Raw genomic sequence first — 20,253 nt, 5'->3', positions numbered from 1 at the left:
TAATAAATTAGCTTATGTGTTTAATAAACATCAATATAGACTATTTATTCAAACCAAGTTTTAAGTAGGCCCTATGTCTAATCATTATAGGTATTATTTGAAAGCTTAAATTCTCAAAAATCATCCTGTTTTGCAATCGTTTTATAAAAAACATCACATAACTGAATTTAAACCATTTTTAAGAACAGGGAAAATGATAAAATAGGAGTCAAAATGATAAATTATACATTTATTTAAAATATGATTTTATAAAATATTCTAGATACATTATTATTCTACATTATTTGAATGCACATAGCTTACCAATCCAACAGTTAACAAACATTTATGACACAGTGTGTATGTGTAAGCTGTGTAAAAAAAAGGGCATTCGTCTGAATTCGGCAGCAGACACTCCCTGAATGAAAAAGCAGAAATATGTTGGTTTCTCTTCTTTAACTACTCCTTAACTTTGTTTAATTTAAGCACTTTCTAAGACCCATGTTTGTTTTTTGCCAGTTGCCAGTCCTTGAATACTGTATCTAAAATTCAAGAACCATGAAGCCTGTTATTAACTAACAAATGTTATGTGTTTTTGTGTAGATCCAAACATTATAATTGCTAAACTAGCACAATACATGAAGAATGCGTTAGCTAATACCATTCCAATACCATTCTAATCAAAATATCAATCAAACCTACCTTAATCAACATTAAACACTGGTCTATGAATAAGGCTTTATTGTGGTAGGACATAGGCAGTCATTTAGGCACAACAATAGTTTTCTGGTTGAATGTTTAGCTCAAGTCTAGAAGGCTCTACAATGATGCCGAACATGAATCAGAATAAGTTCAGGTATTGCACATCTTTAGCAGACCACCCCAAAATCCACTAGAATGCAGGAAATCACGTCTACTTATTAATCCAAAATTTCCTGGGGGTGGACCTTCAGCTATGTCTGCTTCACAGAATGTAACCAATATTGTCAATCTCCAGTAGGCTGCCCATATCAACGGCTTTGGGCCTCCCCACAAACCACCAGAATGCAGGGTATACATGGGTACAACATCAAATTAAATCATATAGATAGATAGTGTATGCTAGTAAACATACATTCAGAGAATTTTGTACCATCTCAGACAGACAGACAAAATACAGAATTAAATACAGATATCTCTCTAAAATGACTGATAGACAGACAGACACTACAAATCAAATCTTCTATCTTAAAGGTGCAGTAAGCGATTTTTGAAAAGTGGTTCGGACTGAGTACCTAAACACACTTGTAGCCAATCAGCAATGAGGGGCGTGTCCACTCATGACGGGGGGGAGGAGAGAGAGCTCAGTTCTAGGGGTGTGCACTAATATTTGACCTGTAATTAATATTCAAAAATAAAAATACTATTCGAATTTGACTATATTGCTTTGCTGGCCGTAAATGCAGTGAATCCGATAAATCCCGATAAAACTTGCAGTTATAATTAAATCCAATGGTTGAGTGTTAACAAGTTGAGTGTATTTGATCACATAATGTCGTCGCCTGCCTCACGATGTTTGGAATTACTTAGATGAATATTGAAAATGACACAAATGGAGTACAAATGGAGTTACTTTTGATAAAATGAATTAATGAAACTGAGTTATCATAATATCACGACCACAATGAGAAATCACATGAAATCCAAACACTAGGCGAATGAGGAAAGACCGCTGTCCATCACTGCATTCACGAGTGCAGGTAAGCACAGAGCGAGATAACATGATAGCAAAATGATCTTGAGACAAATGCTTCCTTTAAGTTTTGTTGAGGGTTTAAAAACACAAAGTGCTGTTAGAAACTTCACTTGACACCGTTATCTTTGTGTCTCTGCGACGTCTGTCAGCGGAGCGCGTTTTCTCATCCGAGAATATCATCATCCACATGATATTATTGTTTTTCTCAACATTATAATGTGAAATAATATAAACACAATAATATTCCGACTCATGTATATGTACATTCTGCATGATAACTGGTTCGCTCTATTAGTGTTTTTTTCCGCTTGCACTACTTGAGCTTTTAATGCTTTTGTCCTTTAGGCCTATTTTTTTTTTTTTCACATATTGTTTAATGTTTTGAACTGAATGAAAACCGTAAGATACACTGTAAAAAATTATTGTGATTTTAACGATATTTTACTGTAAAAATGCTACGGTGAAAAACAGTTAATTGGTTAACAGAAAGTTTCATTACTATATACGGTGAATAACTGTAATAGATCTAACCTTACATTTAATTTAATTTTACAGTAAAATATTGTTAAATTTACAGTTTTTGAACGTGAAAAAGAACAAGTCATTGTGTAATTTACAGTGAAAACCCGTAAAATGACATTCCCAGAATTCCCTGCGTGACACTTCGCCTTTGATGTTTTTTCATTGCAATAACTGTTTCTTATTTGTTTTTTCTAATCACATTAGGGTTTTATGTTACATCTGATGTTGTTAAATTAATGTTTATTGCATTTTTTTCTCCAAAGTTTTGTGTTTTACCATGATGGTGTTTAGTGTTTGTGTGAATGACACTGAGCACCTTCTATATATTAGTATTGTCCTCTTAAAAGCTGCTTGTGATGAGCTTTGATTCATCACGTGATTCTCATCACCACTGTGATTGGTGGTTGTCCGTATATTAAAGGTATATAACAGATATTAGTATTTCAATAGGTTGGTAATTTAACATTATTTCAGTTAATGAAATATGTTTTTTTACCGTAAATTGTTTACAGTGTAAACATAATCATTAAAATATAAACCTTTAAATTATACAGATTTGAACTTTAAAATAAAAAAATATATTTAACCGTAGTTTTTACATCATAAACCTTTAAATTATATGGTGCTGTCCCTAAAAACCTAAAACGTTACTGCCGTATTTTCTACGGTAAAGTTCTGGCAACCACAGCTGCCGGTGTTTTACCGTAAATTTTACAGGGATTTTTTTTACAGTGTATATAATGTTAGCTTGTTTTGTATATTACCTAATCATAAGTTTGTTCAGAAATGGTGAAGACTTGACTTCATTTTCTCAAAATAATGTCATTTAAATAAACAAATATTCGATTTTTATGAGCCCAAATATTCGGAAAAAAAAAAAATGACCATCCCTACTCAGTGCACAAGACATTAGCAAAACGACTAGAGATGACAGAGAAAAAGGCCAGGGGAATATTTAAAAAGAAGAGTTACAACCAGTCAAGGAATGCGTGTTAATATCGGAGAAGATTTACAGCGCTGGAGAGAGCTTAAGGAGTGAGAAGGCCTGAAAACAGTCACCAAGGTTGCTTTATTTCTTCTTGATACATGAGTAACGTTGGTTTTGCTGTGTTTCACAGAACTAAGATATGCTGTCATTTGCTTGAATATGCTCGTGTGTCATCTTTGCTTGTTTGTTCTTTTGCATTATTATTATTATTATAAGCCTGGAATGTCTAAACCTCATCCACCGCCTGTTTTAAGCATCGGCTCCCAAAGTGTGTCCAAAAAGTGAGACAACATACTCCTAAATATGTAATATATGTTTTTTCTTTTAACGCTTAATCTTGTCACATTTGTAATATATTAGTTATTTGGACTAATGTTTTATGTATGGAGCTGTTCATAAAAACTGTGTTTTTCTTCAAAGGAGTAGGAGATAAATAAAAATTAGACATTCGACCTGAATCATCATAGACACTAATTGCTTTCACTTATTGATGACATCATACCCTCAGGCGGCAGCCACAGCAGATTCCACCATAGCCGTTGCCTGTGTTGCACAGCGTGTACATGAAAGTGGGGGTGGAGGCATCAAGATAGGGGTGTGATCCTTTTGGGAAGGTGTGTGCTTGTTTTCGGTGATTTCAAGTATCATCTGCGCTTACCAGAAATCGCTTACTGCGCAGTTGATTTTCTTCAGAATGAGTTTCACTAAAGCATCATGACACCACCAGCATAAGCTGCTCTGTAATGGCCTCCAACTGACCTCTAGCTGGAACAGACATTGTCATTACCTCTAACCCAGTACATCATAATGAGCATGTACACACTCACGTACACACTCATGAACACCACCGTCATTCAGCTCTTCCAGATACAGATGGTCAAAAGGAACAAACTGTTCCTGTGTGTTTGCATTGACAAGTAAACAGCTGATATGAGCTTACATGACACCTCAGAGGTGAGGAGCGTACGAGGAAGTCATGGGCACTGAACCATCATGTGAGCGCGGTGTTCTGATGCTGGTAAAATAATGCTACTTCAGTGTTAATATGACAGCAACGGTAATGCATACTGAAGAAAGCCTTTATTGTCATTATACTTACGTACAACAAAATTATGAATGGAATGGAATAGAACAGAAAGTCTATATTGTCATTATACTCATGTACAATGAAATTAGGAATGGATTGGAATAGAAAGTCTATATTGTCATTATACTCACATACAACAACAGTAGGAATGGAATGGAATAGCATAGAATAAATTGTAATAGAATAGAAAGCCTTTATTGTCATTATACTCACGTAAAACTAAATTAGAAATAGAATAGAATTGAATAGAATAGAAAGCCTTTATTGTCATTATAGTCACGGACATTGAAATTAGGAATAGAATGGAACAGAATAGAAAGTCTGTATTGTCATTATACTCATGTACAATGAAATTAGGAATGGAATGGAATAGAAAGTCTATATTGTCATTATACTCACGTACAACAACAGTAGGAATGGAATGGAATAGAAAGCCTTTATTGTCATTATACTCACGTAAAACTAAATTAGAAATAGAATAGAATAGAAAGCCTTTATTTTCATTACACTCACGAACATCGAAATTAGGAATGGAATGGAATAGAATAGAACAGAATAGAAACCCTTTATTGTCATTATACTCAAGTACAACGAAATTAGGAATAGAATGGAATAGAATAGAAAGTCTGTATTGTCATTATACTCACGTACAACGAAATTAGGAATAGAATGGAATAGAATAGAAAGTCTGTATTGTCATTATACTCACGTACAACGAAATTAGGAATAGAATGGAATAGAATAGAAAGTCTGTATTGTCATTATACTCATGTACAATGAAATTAGGAATGGAATATAAAGTCTATATTGTCATTATACTCACGTACAACAACAGTAGGAATGGAATGGAATAGAATAGAATAAATTGGAATAGAATAGAAAGCCTTTATTGTCATTATACTTAAGTACAACGAAATTGGGAATAGAAAGTCTGTATTGTCATTATACTCATGTACAATGAAATTAGGAATGGAATAGAAAGTCTATATTGTCATTATACTCACGTACAACAACAGTAGGAATGGAATGGAATAGAACAGAATAAATTGGAATAGAATAGAAGCCTTTATTGTCATTATACTTGCGTACAACAACAGTAGGAATGGAATGGAATGGAATAGAATAAATTGGAATAATAGAATAGAAAGCGTTTATTGTCATTATACTCATGTACAACGAAATTAGGAATAGAATAGAATTCCTTTATTTTCATTATACTCATGTACAACAAAATTAGAAATAGAATAGAATAGAAAGCCTTTATTGTCATTATACTCACGAACATCGAAATTAGGAATGGAATGGAATAGAAAGCCTTTATTTTCATTATACTCATGTACAACGCAATTAGGAAGTGCTTCCCTTGGTGCCGGAAATATTATACAAAAAACACAAACGATATTACGTACAACACAAATATTAAACATACAGTACAAAAGGAAACAATTATGTAGTCAAATATTTATAAAAATTGCACTAATGAAGAGATATATTGCACTAAAACTGTTCAACGCAGAGTGAAAACAGACCTGTAGTCAGTGTTTTAACCAAAAATATCCATTTATAGGCATAAACAAAGCATATTTTTGTACTTATGGATGTGTACAAAAAAAATAGTGTTCCTGCTTTGCAAAATGGTGCAGGAGGAATTTTCGTCTCAAAATCACACTCGGCTAATACGCTAAACAGTCACAAGTAAAGAGTCAGTCATGACAGAAACACTTGAGGTTTCACACACCCGTTTAACACACAGCGAAGTGTGAGATGGGATACATAACACTAATTCCCACACATATTAGTACTGCTGCTGTTGAGAGATTGTCTTGTCTGTTAGTCAGAGCCGAGATCTGTCAGGAGTCGACAGACACAACTCACTTCCTGTGGACAAACGCCATCTGGCCCTCAAACACACCTCCAGAGAACTTCCAGTCCTTGCACAGTCACACATGCACACTTCAGGGAACGAATATTGTGTAATGCTTCCGGATTAATGAACGATATAACTGACTATACTACTGTGCAAACTGCTCACAGTTAAAATAGATTTATTCATCCTTTTTAGGAACATAAAAAAATATGTATATTATATTATAAATGATATTAAATTATTTTAAATATTAAATTATATTATTACAAGCTCAGTGTGAGCATTTAATGGTATCTTTTTTTAATAAAATGTATCAATCAATGTCATATTTACATAAATAAATTGCATAAATAGACCGTTCAAATGTTTAGGGTCAGTCCATAAGACTTTTTTTTAGAAAATTAATACTTTTTTTTTTCCAGCAAGGGTGCATTAAATTTATTTAAAAATAGAGAACATTTAAAATAACTAAACTGAACAGTGCAATGTGGAAAAAATATGAATAGAGTGACATATGGCGCATATGGCGCATTGCATGCATTGTGCTTATCAGGCACAATCAGTGTAGACAGCTTTGTTTGTTGATTATACTGGGACCGATCTAGGTTTACCACATCAGTCTAGACAGACTAAGCCACTGTTGTTGAAAACTTTACTTGGTAACAACATCATCCTGCCCTCTAGTCACTGATGTTTAGTGGTTCTTTGTTTAAGACCATCACGTAAACGGGGCAAAATCTAATTTTCCAGCAAGAAATGGTGGAAAACATATGGAATGGGTTCAGATTGGGCCCTGGCACTGGTACAGTGTAGGTGGGAAAAGTATTTCAGAGATGAGAAACTTGGTTGCCATAGTTACGACTCGCACTGCACCACCAGAGTCAGAACTCAGGCTTTGGTTCTACAATGAAGTGGAAGTAAAACTAATACTGACCCAAATACAGAGTCCCCCATCCATCATAAGCACGATCTGAAGCCAATATAAAATCCGAACCACTGACAAACTTCTCTCAGCAGTCCGACAGTAAAGACAAACCACAAACACATCCAGAGATTCCTTAGGAAGAACTAATGCCTGACTCACAGGTTGAGGTGAGTGCTGTGTGATTAAGTGCTGGGAAAATGAAAGGTTTCAGCAGATAAACAACACACAAAGAGTGTGACTTCATACAAATTAACCCAAGGGAGAAAACATACGTTTATGTGAGTCAGAGTTGGTTAGTTGGATCCTTATGGGAATAGGATACAAGTGCGTATGTGATGGGTCGAGTGCAGAGAAGAGTACCTGAAAAATATACTTGAGTAAAAATAGAGATTCCTACAGTGAATAGGACTCCATCACAAGTTACAAGTCACCAATTCCAATACCACTTGAGTAAAAAGTCTCAAGAGTATATGATTTAAACAGTACTGAATGTAGGCTCAAAGATGCACTAGTCCTCAACACCTAAGAGACATGCTAGTAAAATAAAAATAAAAACACGAAACGATTGATTTGTGAGGAGAGCAATCACGTTTATTTTCTAAAATCAAAATAAAACTGAACACCTCAATATTGCAATAAATCAATGTCGACACAACAGCCTCTCAGTTAAAGGGTTACTTCAGTGATTTAGCATTAAGCTTTGTATTTAAACTGGGTCATTTATGTAGTAGAAATGTGAAATTATTTTTGAATTTGGTGCCTTCTAGACTGAGAAAAGACAGAAAATGTATTTTTGTCTCATGTGGATGAAAGACAACAACTCCCAGAATGCACTTGCTTCGCTGCCCTACGAGGCCACTCCGTACACCGTCGTTTTGATCTTCATAGTAATACAATCATTTCGTTCAGTTAGAGAATAAACACTACAATTAAAAACTAACCGTGTCTTTTCAATAAAGTGTGAGTGAGCCGAACGAAAGTCACGGCACAGACGCAGCAGTGTCAGATTTCATTCATCACGAAGAGCTGAGCAGAGCTGAGGTAACGTTAAGCGCCAGTCTGGCACGTTTTCTGATCGCATATAGAAGCTAAACTATCACAGGAATTCATTGAAAAGTTGAAACACTCACTTTGCTCTGCATTGCTCCGTTATGAATGTTCGTGTGGCCGTCTGTGTCTTACATTCTGTTGGTGAGATCTCTCCCCTATGGACGGGTTGATAACATGCGGAACAGCTCCATCTAGTGGCTGTAGTCTTTAGCCTCTTGCCAAAAAATCCTCAGATGACACAAAATGACGATATTTGCGTCATCGGAGGATTTTTTCCAACCCCAGTGAGTGAGATAAAGTGGACTATAGTGAGAAAAACTCACGAGAAAGATACAAAGCAAACATACATTTCTGGAATGTATACGGCAAGAAAGGAGAGAAATATTTAGAAATGAAACCGTTAGAATATTCGGAAGACTTTATCCATTTTTGCTTTGTCTTTTTATACTTAAATTTTCTCAGGACCCCATAGAACCTTCTGGAGGACCCCAGTTTGAAAACCCCTGCTTTACACCACTGGTCCAGCAGGCCAAGTAATAAAAAAAAGATATATTCCAATTAATTTAGGGTGAAAAAAAGATTTATAATAATGCCCCTGCAGTCAATAATTGTATCCCTTAAAATTTTGATCACCAAAATTACTGACTGTCGGTTACACCAGCGATTTCAAATTGTTTTTATAAGACTATAATTGGTTCACTGTTAAGGTTAATTATTAAGTTAAGGCGAAAATAGTGTTGACATGACTTTGCACATGGTTTGTATTAAAACATATTAAACACATCACAAAGACATTTAAACAACATTAAAAACTTGATTTTCACCACAGGGGGTCTTTAATAACTTTAAAAACATGCAGCTTTAATAACAGCTTTAACTAAAAATATACAGAAATTATTTTGATGAGAGTGTTTTCCAAAATGATGGAAATATTAACGTGTTTAAAGCTTTTCATCAGGCACTAATTTGTAGCTTGACTAGAAGCTATGCAGTTGCGGAGTCCACTTGTTTAAGCAGCAATGGAGGCAAAACAGATCCGAGGGAAATTTCAAAAAGGAGAATTAAAAACAACACATAAGGAAGGGAAGAAAAGTACAGTGTTACCCAGTTAGTTAACCAGGGCGATTCAAGTGCTGGGTATGTGATATGTAACGGCCTACATCCTATATCTATATCTTTGCTTGGGGTGAATATCTTTAATTTATTTTGTGTGTGTTCGGGAAGTTTTAGTGACAGAAACAGCAACATTTCAATTTAAGTTTGAAGGGAGTAAAACCTGTGTGTTTAGGCTGTTAAGGAAATGCAATTTTGCCAAAGAAGAACTTTTACTTGAAATAAATGTTCATTTAAAAGCAGCCTTCTTCAGTATAATATGATACCATATCACGCTTAGGACTGAGAATTAGAATAACTGTAATGTGATGATGGGGTGCGGGTTGGGTGAGGTTATCTAAATTAGTGAAAATCATAGATTCGGGTGGGTAGCAGGTGGATGATTTATTTTTAACAGCTGTTTCGGATGACATTAAAGCTGATCCGCGCATCTCTAATGTGCAGTTATCAGGTACAGGGTTTAACTCAAGCCCACATAAATCACACATACACAAACAGTTCTTTTTCATGTGCATCCACTGCCCCATTTATCGGAGGAGAGCCCATCTATCATCCGAGCCCTGTTGCCCGGGTAACCCAGTTAAAATTCCAGACACGGGTCATAGAGAGAGAAAGAAAGAGAGAGAGAATGAGAGGAATTCTCCCTGATCTGCAAACAAATAAGCAACACATTTAAGAGTCCAACACACAAAGCCAGAATTTCACAAGGTCACATAATGCATGTGCATTCTACAAGGTCACACTTATGCATAATGAAAATGCATAAAAATAACCTACACAAAACAAGGTCCAAAACATAAAAACATATTTTATATGCAGACACACAGCGCACCCTCTTTAACATATAAAACATATATTTTTCGAAAATTATACCCATGAATATATCAAATTGCATTATATTTTTATGTGTATAATGCAAAACTAAACTGTTTCAAACATTGATAATAAGATATTCAGCTAATTACAATTTCTGAAGGACCAAGTGACTGACGACTGGAGTAATGATGCTGAAAATTCAGCTTTGCCATCACAGGAATATATTATTAAAATATGTCAAAATAGAAAATGATTAATTTGTCAGAATATTCCACATTACTGTATTTTGCAAAATTGCTAAATTCATGTATACCAAAAACCATGTCCAACACAAAAAGCCATATTTTCTACACAAGCACACTCATTTAACTACAATATCACACACACAAAATTATAGTAAATAAATTATTCTTATGAATATACAGTATGCATTCCAAATACATTTAAATAGCCAAAACACGACAGATATCCCCAATTGAGCACAACAGTGGGTGAGCACTGAGCACACACAATTCGCTCACATGCAACCCATTTCTTCATTCAATTTTTCCAACTTTCATTCATAAACTGCAGGGGTTGTGGTGGGGAGGGAGGGGGGTAACCCCCACATGACTGCAGTACCTTCCAGCAGCATTGAATCCTCTCGGCCAATCAGACGGCAGGGGGAGAGGAAGGAAGAACAAAAAAGGATGGGCAGGGTCAAGTAGATACCGCATAACACCGCAGCCTTCCCCTCCCCCACCGTTCATTCATTCGCTCTGTCTCTTTCATTCATCCCTTCACTGATTCATTCATTCATAAAGTGATGTATCTTTAACGCAGCCGCAGCAGATCTAGACCGCAGGACTTCAGGGTTCAGAACGTGTTACGTGTCTCTGGGGGTAATGAATGCCGAGAGTGAGAGAAAAAGAGACTGACTCACACACTCATTCTGACCGATAGTGACTCATGATTTCTCTATTCAAGATGGTCCATTCAAAACTCAATTCCCTCCAACTCTTCAGGATTTCACTGAAGATGAAATGTGATTGTTCTGACACACAACAAAGGACACTTTAACACATCTCTCCTTCGTTGTTAGCTTGTTCACTGCAGTGAGGTACAGCAGTGAAACCAATAGCAACCGAGAGAGGAGTGTGTATGGGGGACCCTGCTGATGGTTCGCTGGAATGAGCTGCCACAGGCACTTCAAAGACCACCCTATCGCCTCCCTACCCTATCTTTGCTCTTTCCATTCTGTCAGCAATGACTCTAATGAATGCGAGTTTGCCCACTGACTGAGTGGAAAAAATAACACTTGAGAAGACCTACTAGAAATACACATGGATAAACAACATTAAAGGAATGCTTTGGGTTTAATACAAATCTATCAACAGCATACTGTCAAATACCACAGAAAATGATATCTTCTCATCCCTTAGTTTGTATAAACCCAGACTGACATCAATTTCAATGGCCTAACTAATGATTTTAGAGAGATAGTTCACCCAAAAATGAATATTCTGTCCTCATTTTACTCACACTCATGGTGTTCCAAACCTGTATGACTTTCATTGTTCTGCAGAACACAAAAGAAGATATTTTTGAAAGAATGTTTTTAAAAAAAAAAGAACCATTTTCATCCAAAACAGTGTTGGACCCCATTAACTTTAATTGTAAGGACAAAATAATCACTAATGGTGAATTTAGAACCGTATACTACTACTACTAGCATACTACTCCTACTATTTCTGTCATTGAAAGATATTGTAAAAGTAGTAGGAGTAGTATACTAGAATGTGGTTCTGAACTATCTTGATTGCAAAAAAACGTGATTGCAACATGGACTGTAAAAAAGATGGATGATGCCCCTTCATCATCTTCCACTGAAGCCGCCAATGTCCGAATATGGTGCTGACATCTTGCGCTGATTTGGGACGTGCGTCTGTGCAGTAGTAACCTCAGGACCCGAGTTTGCACAGTAGAGAGCAGGAAGTAGAGCCGCAATCTCAAAACCCTGCCCACACTCCCGCAGTCTCTGTTAGTACAGTTTACTGCTGAGCAACTCATTATGTCGGTGTGAAATAAACAGTTATGGAAATTTTGAATTCTAAATGAATTTAAAAATAATATATTTCTCCAATAATAAATAAAGCTCCAATCTCCTCTCGAAATAAGTCAGTTGGTGCCTCAGTGACAACTTCGCTCAGAGAAGCTGTCAATCATGACGTCACATCGCAGTTTTTATTGCAACAAATAGTTAACTAAAACCAAACTTACTTTAAAAAATGAATACTTGAACTTACATCAGCGTGATAAAAACTACCTAAAATGACAGAAACCTTTTTTTGTAAACAATAGGGGTTCAACAGTGGTTTACTGAAAAAATTGTGTCTGTTCTTAAATGAATTCAATTATAGCTAAAAGTTTCTTAAAGATAATGCTGTAAACTAATTTTAGGGTGAATTCAGGGTGATTGGGACACATTTTGCCATTGAGATGACTTGGAAAAAGTGTCCCAATTGCCCTGAATTCACCCTAATAATCAACACTCATAAGCGTCACATAAGGCAGTTTTTGCATTAACTTCTGAATCTAACGCAATAATTGTTTTCACAGATGATCGCGGCGCACGCTTGAACTGACGCGCCTATACAGTGATCAGTCACGTCACATTTAAAAGCGTCAAAACGGCATTTATCGTTTGAATGTCATGGTAAAATGGACTGAATACTTATATGTTCGTGTGGGAACTCGGATTGAAGTGTGTTCCGGGCCGACTGTTAACTGTTAAAGATTGCATTCAGAACCGTTTGGTACACACATGCACAGAGCCAAAGGCCCAGTACCGAAACGGTTCGGTACAAATACGTGTACCGTTACACCCCTAGTAAACAATTTATTTGAAGTGTAATTTGACTGTTAAAGGGTTAGTTCGCCCAAAAATGAAAATTCTGTCATTAATTACTTACCCTCATGTCGTTCGAGACCCGTCAGACCTCCGTTCATCTTCGGAACAGAAATGAAGATATTTTAGTTGAAATCTGATGGCTCTGAAAGGCCTCCATTGGCACAATGGCACGGTTCACTCTCAAGACCCTTAAAAGGTACTAAAGACATTGTTACGAAGTCCATCTCACTACAGTGGTTCTAAAATAACTTTATTAATCAGCGACAATAGTTTTTGTGCGCAAAAAAACCCTAAATAACGACTTACATAGTGATGACGATTTCAAAACAAGGCATAATGAAGCTTCGAAGAGTTATGAATCAGCGAGTCGATTCAGCAGTTTGAATCGCCAAATTTCAGCAGTTTGGCGGTTTGACACGTGATCCGAATCATCATTCGGCTCACTGATTCATAACGCTTAGAAGCTTCATGATGCCTTGTTTTGAAGTCGTCATCACTATGTAAGTCGTTATTTAGGGTTTTTTTGTGCACAAAAACTACTGTCGCCGATTCATAAAGTTATTTTAGAACCACTGTAGTGAGATGGACTTTGTAACGACGTCTTTAGTACCTTTTAAGGGTCTTGAGAGTAAACCGTGCCATTGTGTCAATGGAGGCCTTTCAGAGCCATCAGATTTCAACTAAAATATATTTATTTCTGTTCCGAAGATGAACGGAGGTCTGACGGGTGTCGAATGACATGAGGTTAAGTCAATGACAGAATTTTCATTTTTGGGTGAACTAACCCTTTAAGTTTGTCTCACGTCTCATTAGAATACACAGGATTTATGGATTTATGACCATAACACAGGATTTATGACCTATACTGGGACCAACCACATGGGGGCGCTAGAGAGGCTTTAGCTTTACTTTTCAGGACGAGTGTGGCAAACTTGATGGGCAATGACATCAGAGCAAGCCAATTATTACAGTTTTCCTTTCAGGGTGAACTATACCTTTAAACTGGAATGTGCCAATGTTTTCTGTATGCTATTAATGGGTAACTATGGTAAACAAGATTCATCCAGCAAACTGTACCTATAAACTGTACCTATAGACAGCTTCTCACAATCCAGTTATTTCCTGATGGATAAAAAAGTGAGCATAACGTTTTTCACATTGAACTTGGAAAAACAGTACCGTTCAAAGGTCAGAGTCAGACATTCTTTAAAGAAATATATATTTTATTCAGCAAAGATACATTAAATTGAACAAAAGTAGCCATTTATCTGATTACAAAATTTTTCAAATAAATGCCGTTATTTTAACTTTCTATTCATTAATGAATCCTGTAAAAAAGAAATGCATGACAGTTTCCAGAAAAATCTGAAGCAGCACAACTGTTTTAAACTTTGATAATAACAAGAAATGTTTCTTGAGCAGCAAATCATGATTTCTGAAGGATCATGTGACTGCTGAAATTTCAGCTTTTAAATCACAGGAATAAATTACTTTTTTTTTTTTTTTTTTACTTTTGAACTGTAGTGTCGGTCACATTACTGAAGTACAATGTGCTAAACACGATTTCTTGATCACCATGAATTAAAAAGTTTCTTGTACCAAAAAAAAAAGCCATATGTTTGTTTCATGACCATTTCCACCCCCTCACTACCATAGAACCGTTTTGGCTACCTTTAAAACCAAACCACTATATGTAAATGACATACGTTATGATCAAATAACCTCCACATGCTAGCAGTTTACACGTCGTTCATCAGGGCGAGCCCAATTGCTGAACAGGCATTGATATGCAAATGTAGTGACGGTTGTGCCATCATAGCCATGATCGTTTATGAATGAGCCATTTTTGCAGCTTTGTTCCCATTAATGGTCTGTGTGGACAAGGAAGGAAGTCTATATCTATAGTATATATCCAACTCTTATCTTAACAGAGCAAATAAAAACTAGTTTTCCATATTATGTTTCATGCACAAACAGATCGGAACAGAACAGAACGGCGTGATGGGATCTGCCTCTTTCTGTGACAGAACCTGCTACTGTTTACTGAGGAGAATCCACTTCTCCTAATGCAACAAACCGTTACACAACCTCAGAAACTTGAGACACATGCAGCCTTAACAGCTTGCCCTGCTCAGGAATCTGCCCTGAGCCAGTGCATTCTGGGTAAGGGAGACCAAATGTTGCTGTTGCAGTTCTGAGAGAGCTGTATCGTTGAGCATGTAAAAATGAAATAAACTGCCCAATTGTATCCTGATCCATTAGACACTAGTTGCACACACACACAAAAAGAGAACTGAGATGGATGGAGAGAAAGAAAACATTTCATAACCAAATATAACACAATCCAAAGCAATTCAGCAGCAATTTAGAGGAAGAAATTAAGAGCTGGATAGAGAAAAAAACATTTTATATCCAGAAGATGAACAAAGAAGTGGCATAAAATATTCAATTCAGCAGCAATTTAGAGGTAAAGGGTAATGACTAGTGCATTACATAAATAAAAGACATTACAGTCAGATACAGTCATTACAGAGAAGAGAGTGCGGCAGAACTCCCCGCCCGGTTCCCCGCTTGAGAAAGGTCACGGAGAACGTGAGGTGTTTGTGAGGGTGGGCTACGGAGGGAATATGATGTGGGTGCAGAAAGAGTGTCTGTGTGGGGAGAGAGAAATGGAGGAGGACATAAAAACAAGAAGGGTGTTTCCTCACTGAGCTGATGAAATTAAATCCTATTTTTCTTTAAACATGTATTATGTAATCGAATTACTGATGTAATTCGAAAAACATTTACACAACATTTGTCAAACACTCAATGCTTTTTATTTGAATAACCAAATTCAGAGTTTTGATTTAATTTGGCAAAAATCGAACGACTATCTCGGGAGTTTTCTAGGGGACCCTCATTAATAACTCACCCTCAAGACCTTCATTCATCTTAGGAACACATATGAAGATATTTTTGATGATATCCGAGAGCTCTCTTGCCTCTCCTATATAATGACCACTTTCAAGGCACTGAAAGGTAGTAAAAACATTGTTAAAATAGTCCATTTGACTCCAGTGGTTCAACCTTAATTTTATGAAGCGACGAGAATACTTTTTGTGCACAAAAAACAAACAAAACAATGACTCTTACGCTGTTGATGCAGTGTAAACAGCGCAGCGCTTCCAGAACGCCGGTTTACCATTGGCCGACGACGTTCACATGCGCACCACGTTCTGCCGTAGACCTAAGCAGCGCTGCGCTGTTTACACTGCGTCAACAGCATAAGAGTCTGAAATTGTTGAATAAAGTCATTATTATGTTTGTTTGTTTTTTGCACACAAAAAGTATTCTCGTCACTTCATAAAATTAAGGCTGAACCACTGGAGTCACATGGACTATTTTATTTTAACAATGTCTTTACTACCTTCTGGACCTTGAAAGTGGTCATTAAATCGAGCTCTCGGATTTCATCAAAAATATCTTAATTTTTGTTCTGAAGGCTTCGTTGTGTGAACGAAGGTCTTACAGGTTTGGAACGAAATGAGGGTGAGTAATTAATGACACAATTTTCATTTGACAAATAAATAAATGTATTAAAATAGAAAAATAAATGAATATTTAAAGGTGCTCTAAGCGATGTCACGTTTTTTAGGCCAAAAATGTTGTGTCACATACAGCAAACATCTCCTCGCTATCCGCTAGCTGCCTGTCCCCTGAACACACTGTAAAAAAACGCGGTCTCTCTAGTCTGCCTAAGCTCCACAAACTGCAACAAAAACAAACGTGGGCAGTCTGGACCACAAATAATGACAAACAGTGCTCCAGCCAATAGCCGACACGAATTATTTGGGGGTTGAAATCATTCTTGTCGGCTATTGGCTGGAGCACTGTTTGTTGTGCTTCGTGGTCCAGACTGCCCACATTTGTTTTTGTTGCAGTTTGTGGAGCTTAGGTATAGTTAATACATCTAACTATACAGTACTATGATGAGTAGAAACGAATCGTAGAAACTAAATATTTTCCAGATATTATGCACACTATTAATTTGGTCGCACACAATGAAGATCGTGTTTGGGAGTCTGTGGCATCTAAAAGATTGAAAACCCCTGATCTAATCTAAAATACAACACTACAATTCCAAGGATAATCACTGGTCTTCAGACGCTAGGTTAGGAACACACTTCATTGATCCATGCTCTTTAAAGCTGCATGAAATAAAGATCAAATTGACCCACACTAACCCCTAAACCAATGCGCTTTTATTATGCCACTTTAAGTGTTGGTAATTGGATTGAGATATAGGTGAACCATTCCCTGGGGGATGGGAGCTTGTGTCATTGCATTGAAGAACAGATCTGGATCTCATAGAGCATGTCAGAGGTCCACACTCATCTCCAAAACAGCACCAGCTGAATATATCCATATCGTGAGTGAGTTGAGCAACACTGCCCCCTTGAGCCGGACCACAACGCTGCAGTAACTCAAAAGACTACTTTTACCAGACCACCCTTCAGAATGTTAATTCAGCTCATTGTTTGTCTACCTGACTTTTTTCTAAATAACAAATCTGTGAATACAAAATGTTGAAAACGTATCAAGAAACTAAGGTTCCTTGTCTAGGCCAACCAGATGATAGGAGCTTATTCTTGAGCTTCTCTTTGTGATTAAATATTCTTACATTTTTAAGTTGCTGGGGTTACGTCCTTTTAAAATGCTGGAAGAGCAAGAATGGTCATAGGTTCAAACCCTGGAAGGAAGGAGTTCCTGCATAACCAACATGCCCTTTAAAGTAAAAGCATCTGCTGAATAACCAATATTAGGAGAATAAGAATATAAGAACAAACAGAACCTCGGCACTGCGCTTGTTGTGTTCTTCCAGTTGCATTTCCACTGCATGAAAGTAAAATATTACAGATGAATGAACCACTCATTTTTAAATCTTCCCGGTCTATTGACATTTGTTATGACATCCGCTTCAAACATTACAATGCTTGTGATAACTTTCGTTAACGCTACAATGAGCAAAACCACTTCACCAGCTAATTACTCTTCAACAGCGATGCCATAGAAATAAACAGAGCTACCACAAAAACGGAAGTTCCAAGACAAATTTTCAAAGATGCCTGCACACTTGTTTCTCTGACGCATAAGGTCTTGATTTCATGGTGACTTTAACTAAAATGCAACCTAAATGTAACCATTAAACAACCACCACATAAACTTTTGCTATACGAAATAACTCTGCTCGGGATACATGTTTAAGCCACATTATATCATAATTCGCTAATTAAAGATGGACCCAGTAAGTTTGTGTTGACATTTGGCTCTTATTTCGTCCCAACAGCACCAGTGGTTTTGGACTGCATTGTACTGTGAATAGACTGCCGGACATGGCTGAAAGCATACAAATTATTATTTTTTTAATATTAGTTTAGTACATGAGGCAGCTTGTCTGTCACATTCACAATAAAAACTAATATGACTCATGTTATCATACTCCACTTTAATGTCATTTGGGAAAAGTGGTATTCATTTTTTTCATAACCTCTAAAACTAGCACACAAAAAAGGCTGGTTGCGCCATAAAAAATAAAAACACACACACATACACAAAGTGCAGTAGCAAGTGCAGAACTGGTTATGGTCTAGGAAGTTTCAACTCCCACCCCTCACTGTGAAGTTAATTGGGGTTGGTATTTGTCTGGAAAACAAAGAGTTTGACTTTGATATAAATTTCTTATTATTATGTCTTGGAAAGTTTTTCATTCATAAGTGCAGATGGTTTAAGTCTAAACCCAACTTTAACCAGTGGATGAATGAGGTTAAACTCTTGTACAAATCTTAAAAGAAATTGTTAAAAACCAGAAAGCTCTCAAATTTATTTCTATTTTAAAATTTTCTATTGTAAAAAGCCCCTTTGGATAAAATTTTCATTTTGTAGTTATTATTTTTGTTAATTTATTTTATAGTGTGTATTTTCTTTTTTTTTTGCTACTGGCTATGCTCAACCGAGGGCTGACAAAATGTTGTTATATTCAGAGATTTGATTATGTACCTTGTTTGTGTCATGGTTTGTATGTGGAAGCATTAAAAAAAATGCAGTAGCGCCCCCTGCTGATCACATGTAACACACACAATCCAACGATATAAAAGATTACTATGAACATTTCCAAATGTAGTTTTTGTATTGTAACTGTCTAACTTACCCAGCATCAAAATGTTTTCTTCAGTTTCCACATGCTGTTTGAGCAAATGTTCAAATTTAGTGAAGTCTCCGAACCACTCGAAGCTCTCCTCCGTCCGGTACCGCTCATCCCAGTAATCCACATCTTTATATCTGGCGTTAGAGTCCGGCAAATATTCCATCCTTCTTTAAAATATAAACGACAGTCCTACTGTTATTAAATTATTACAGGCGTGTTATAAACATTTTTCCATTGCTGTCATGTCAACTATTGTGATGGTTTACTGTAAATGTTGTCCGATCTGTAAACATTTTGCATAATATTGGTTCATAAACACTTATTGGTATGCGGTTTGAACTAGGTCAGCTGGCAAACTATAAAATAAACATCGTATCCATTGAGCATCTTACCTGCTCAATATCTTTATCGTGCGTCTAAAACACTGAATAAAATAATGGACGAAACTAGCTTGTATTTAAAAAATATCTGTCTGTTCTAGAACTGACAAGACAACCCACGTGTGTGGTTTTTTTTTTTTTTCATGCACTCTAACCTCGTGACGCCTAGAGCGAGAAATGAATGCAATGATGTCAAAATAAAAGTACTTTTTCTAGCTGAGTTTTTAATACATAAGTGCACTTTTTTGTGCAAAGACTTGAAATGTTTTTTGGTACTATCTCTTCTACGCTGTGCACAAAGTATAATATTTATGCCTTTTTTATAATGTACAAAAATAGGACTCAAGGCATTCTCTCTCTCTCTCTCTCTCTCTCTCTCTCTCTCTCTCTCTCTCTCTCTCTCTCTCTCTCTCTCTCTCTCTCTCTCTCTCTCTCTCTCTCTCTCTCTCTCTCTCTCTTGAATTCAATTTATTTTAAATTATATGTTACCCCTGGCTCAATGTTTTGTATTTTATTTGTTTATTTTACTGGCTCTTTGTCTACTGTTTATAATTCTATTTTTGTTGTTAAATTATGTAATGAGTTGTAACCTGGTTGTAACTGTATATTTGCTTTTATATATGTTCAATAAAAATTATTACGTTTAAATCCATAAATAATAAAAAAGTGACAAAATGCAAAGATGTTTTTTTTTGTTTTTGTTTTTTGCTTAAA

The 20,253-nt window shown here is 36.2% G+C and overlaps 1 protein-coding gene across 1 annotated transcript in view; it reads right to left on the bottom strand.

The window, feature by feature from the left end:
• The window catches only part of ece2a (endothelin converting enzyme 2a), a gene marked incomplete at its 3' end in the record, with an annotated part of 142,362 nt that extends 122,678 nt beyond the window's left edge, over positions 1–19,684 (bottom strand). Inside the window, exons 1-2 of the mRNA XM_079818962.1 lie at positions 19,552–19,684; positions 19,163–19,326 (exon numbers count right to left, since the gene is read on the bottom strand). Coding sequence (XP_079675088.1) covers positions 19,163–19,322 — 160 coding nt within the window. The 5' untranslated portion in view covers positions 19,323–19,326; positions 19,552–19,684. The remainder of the gene's footprint in view (positions 1–19,162; positions 19,327–19,551) is intronic.
• Between the last annotated feature and the right edge of the window lie 569 nt (positions 19,685–20,253).

Source organism: Gobio gobio, assembly GCF_949357685.1.
Source record: "Gobio gobio genome assembly, chromosome: 6".
NCBI lineage: Eukaryota > Metazoa > Chordata > Actinopteri > Cypriniformes > Gobionidae > Gobio > Gobio gobio.
This window is presented reverse-complemented; position numbering and strand designations above follow the sequence as displayed.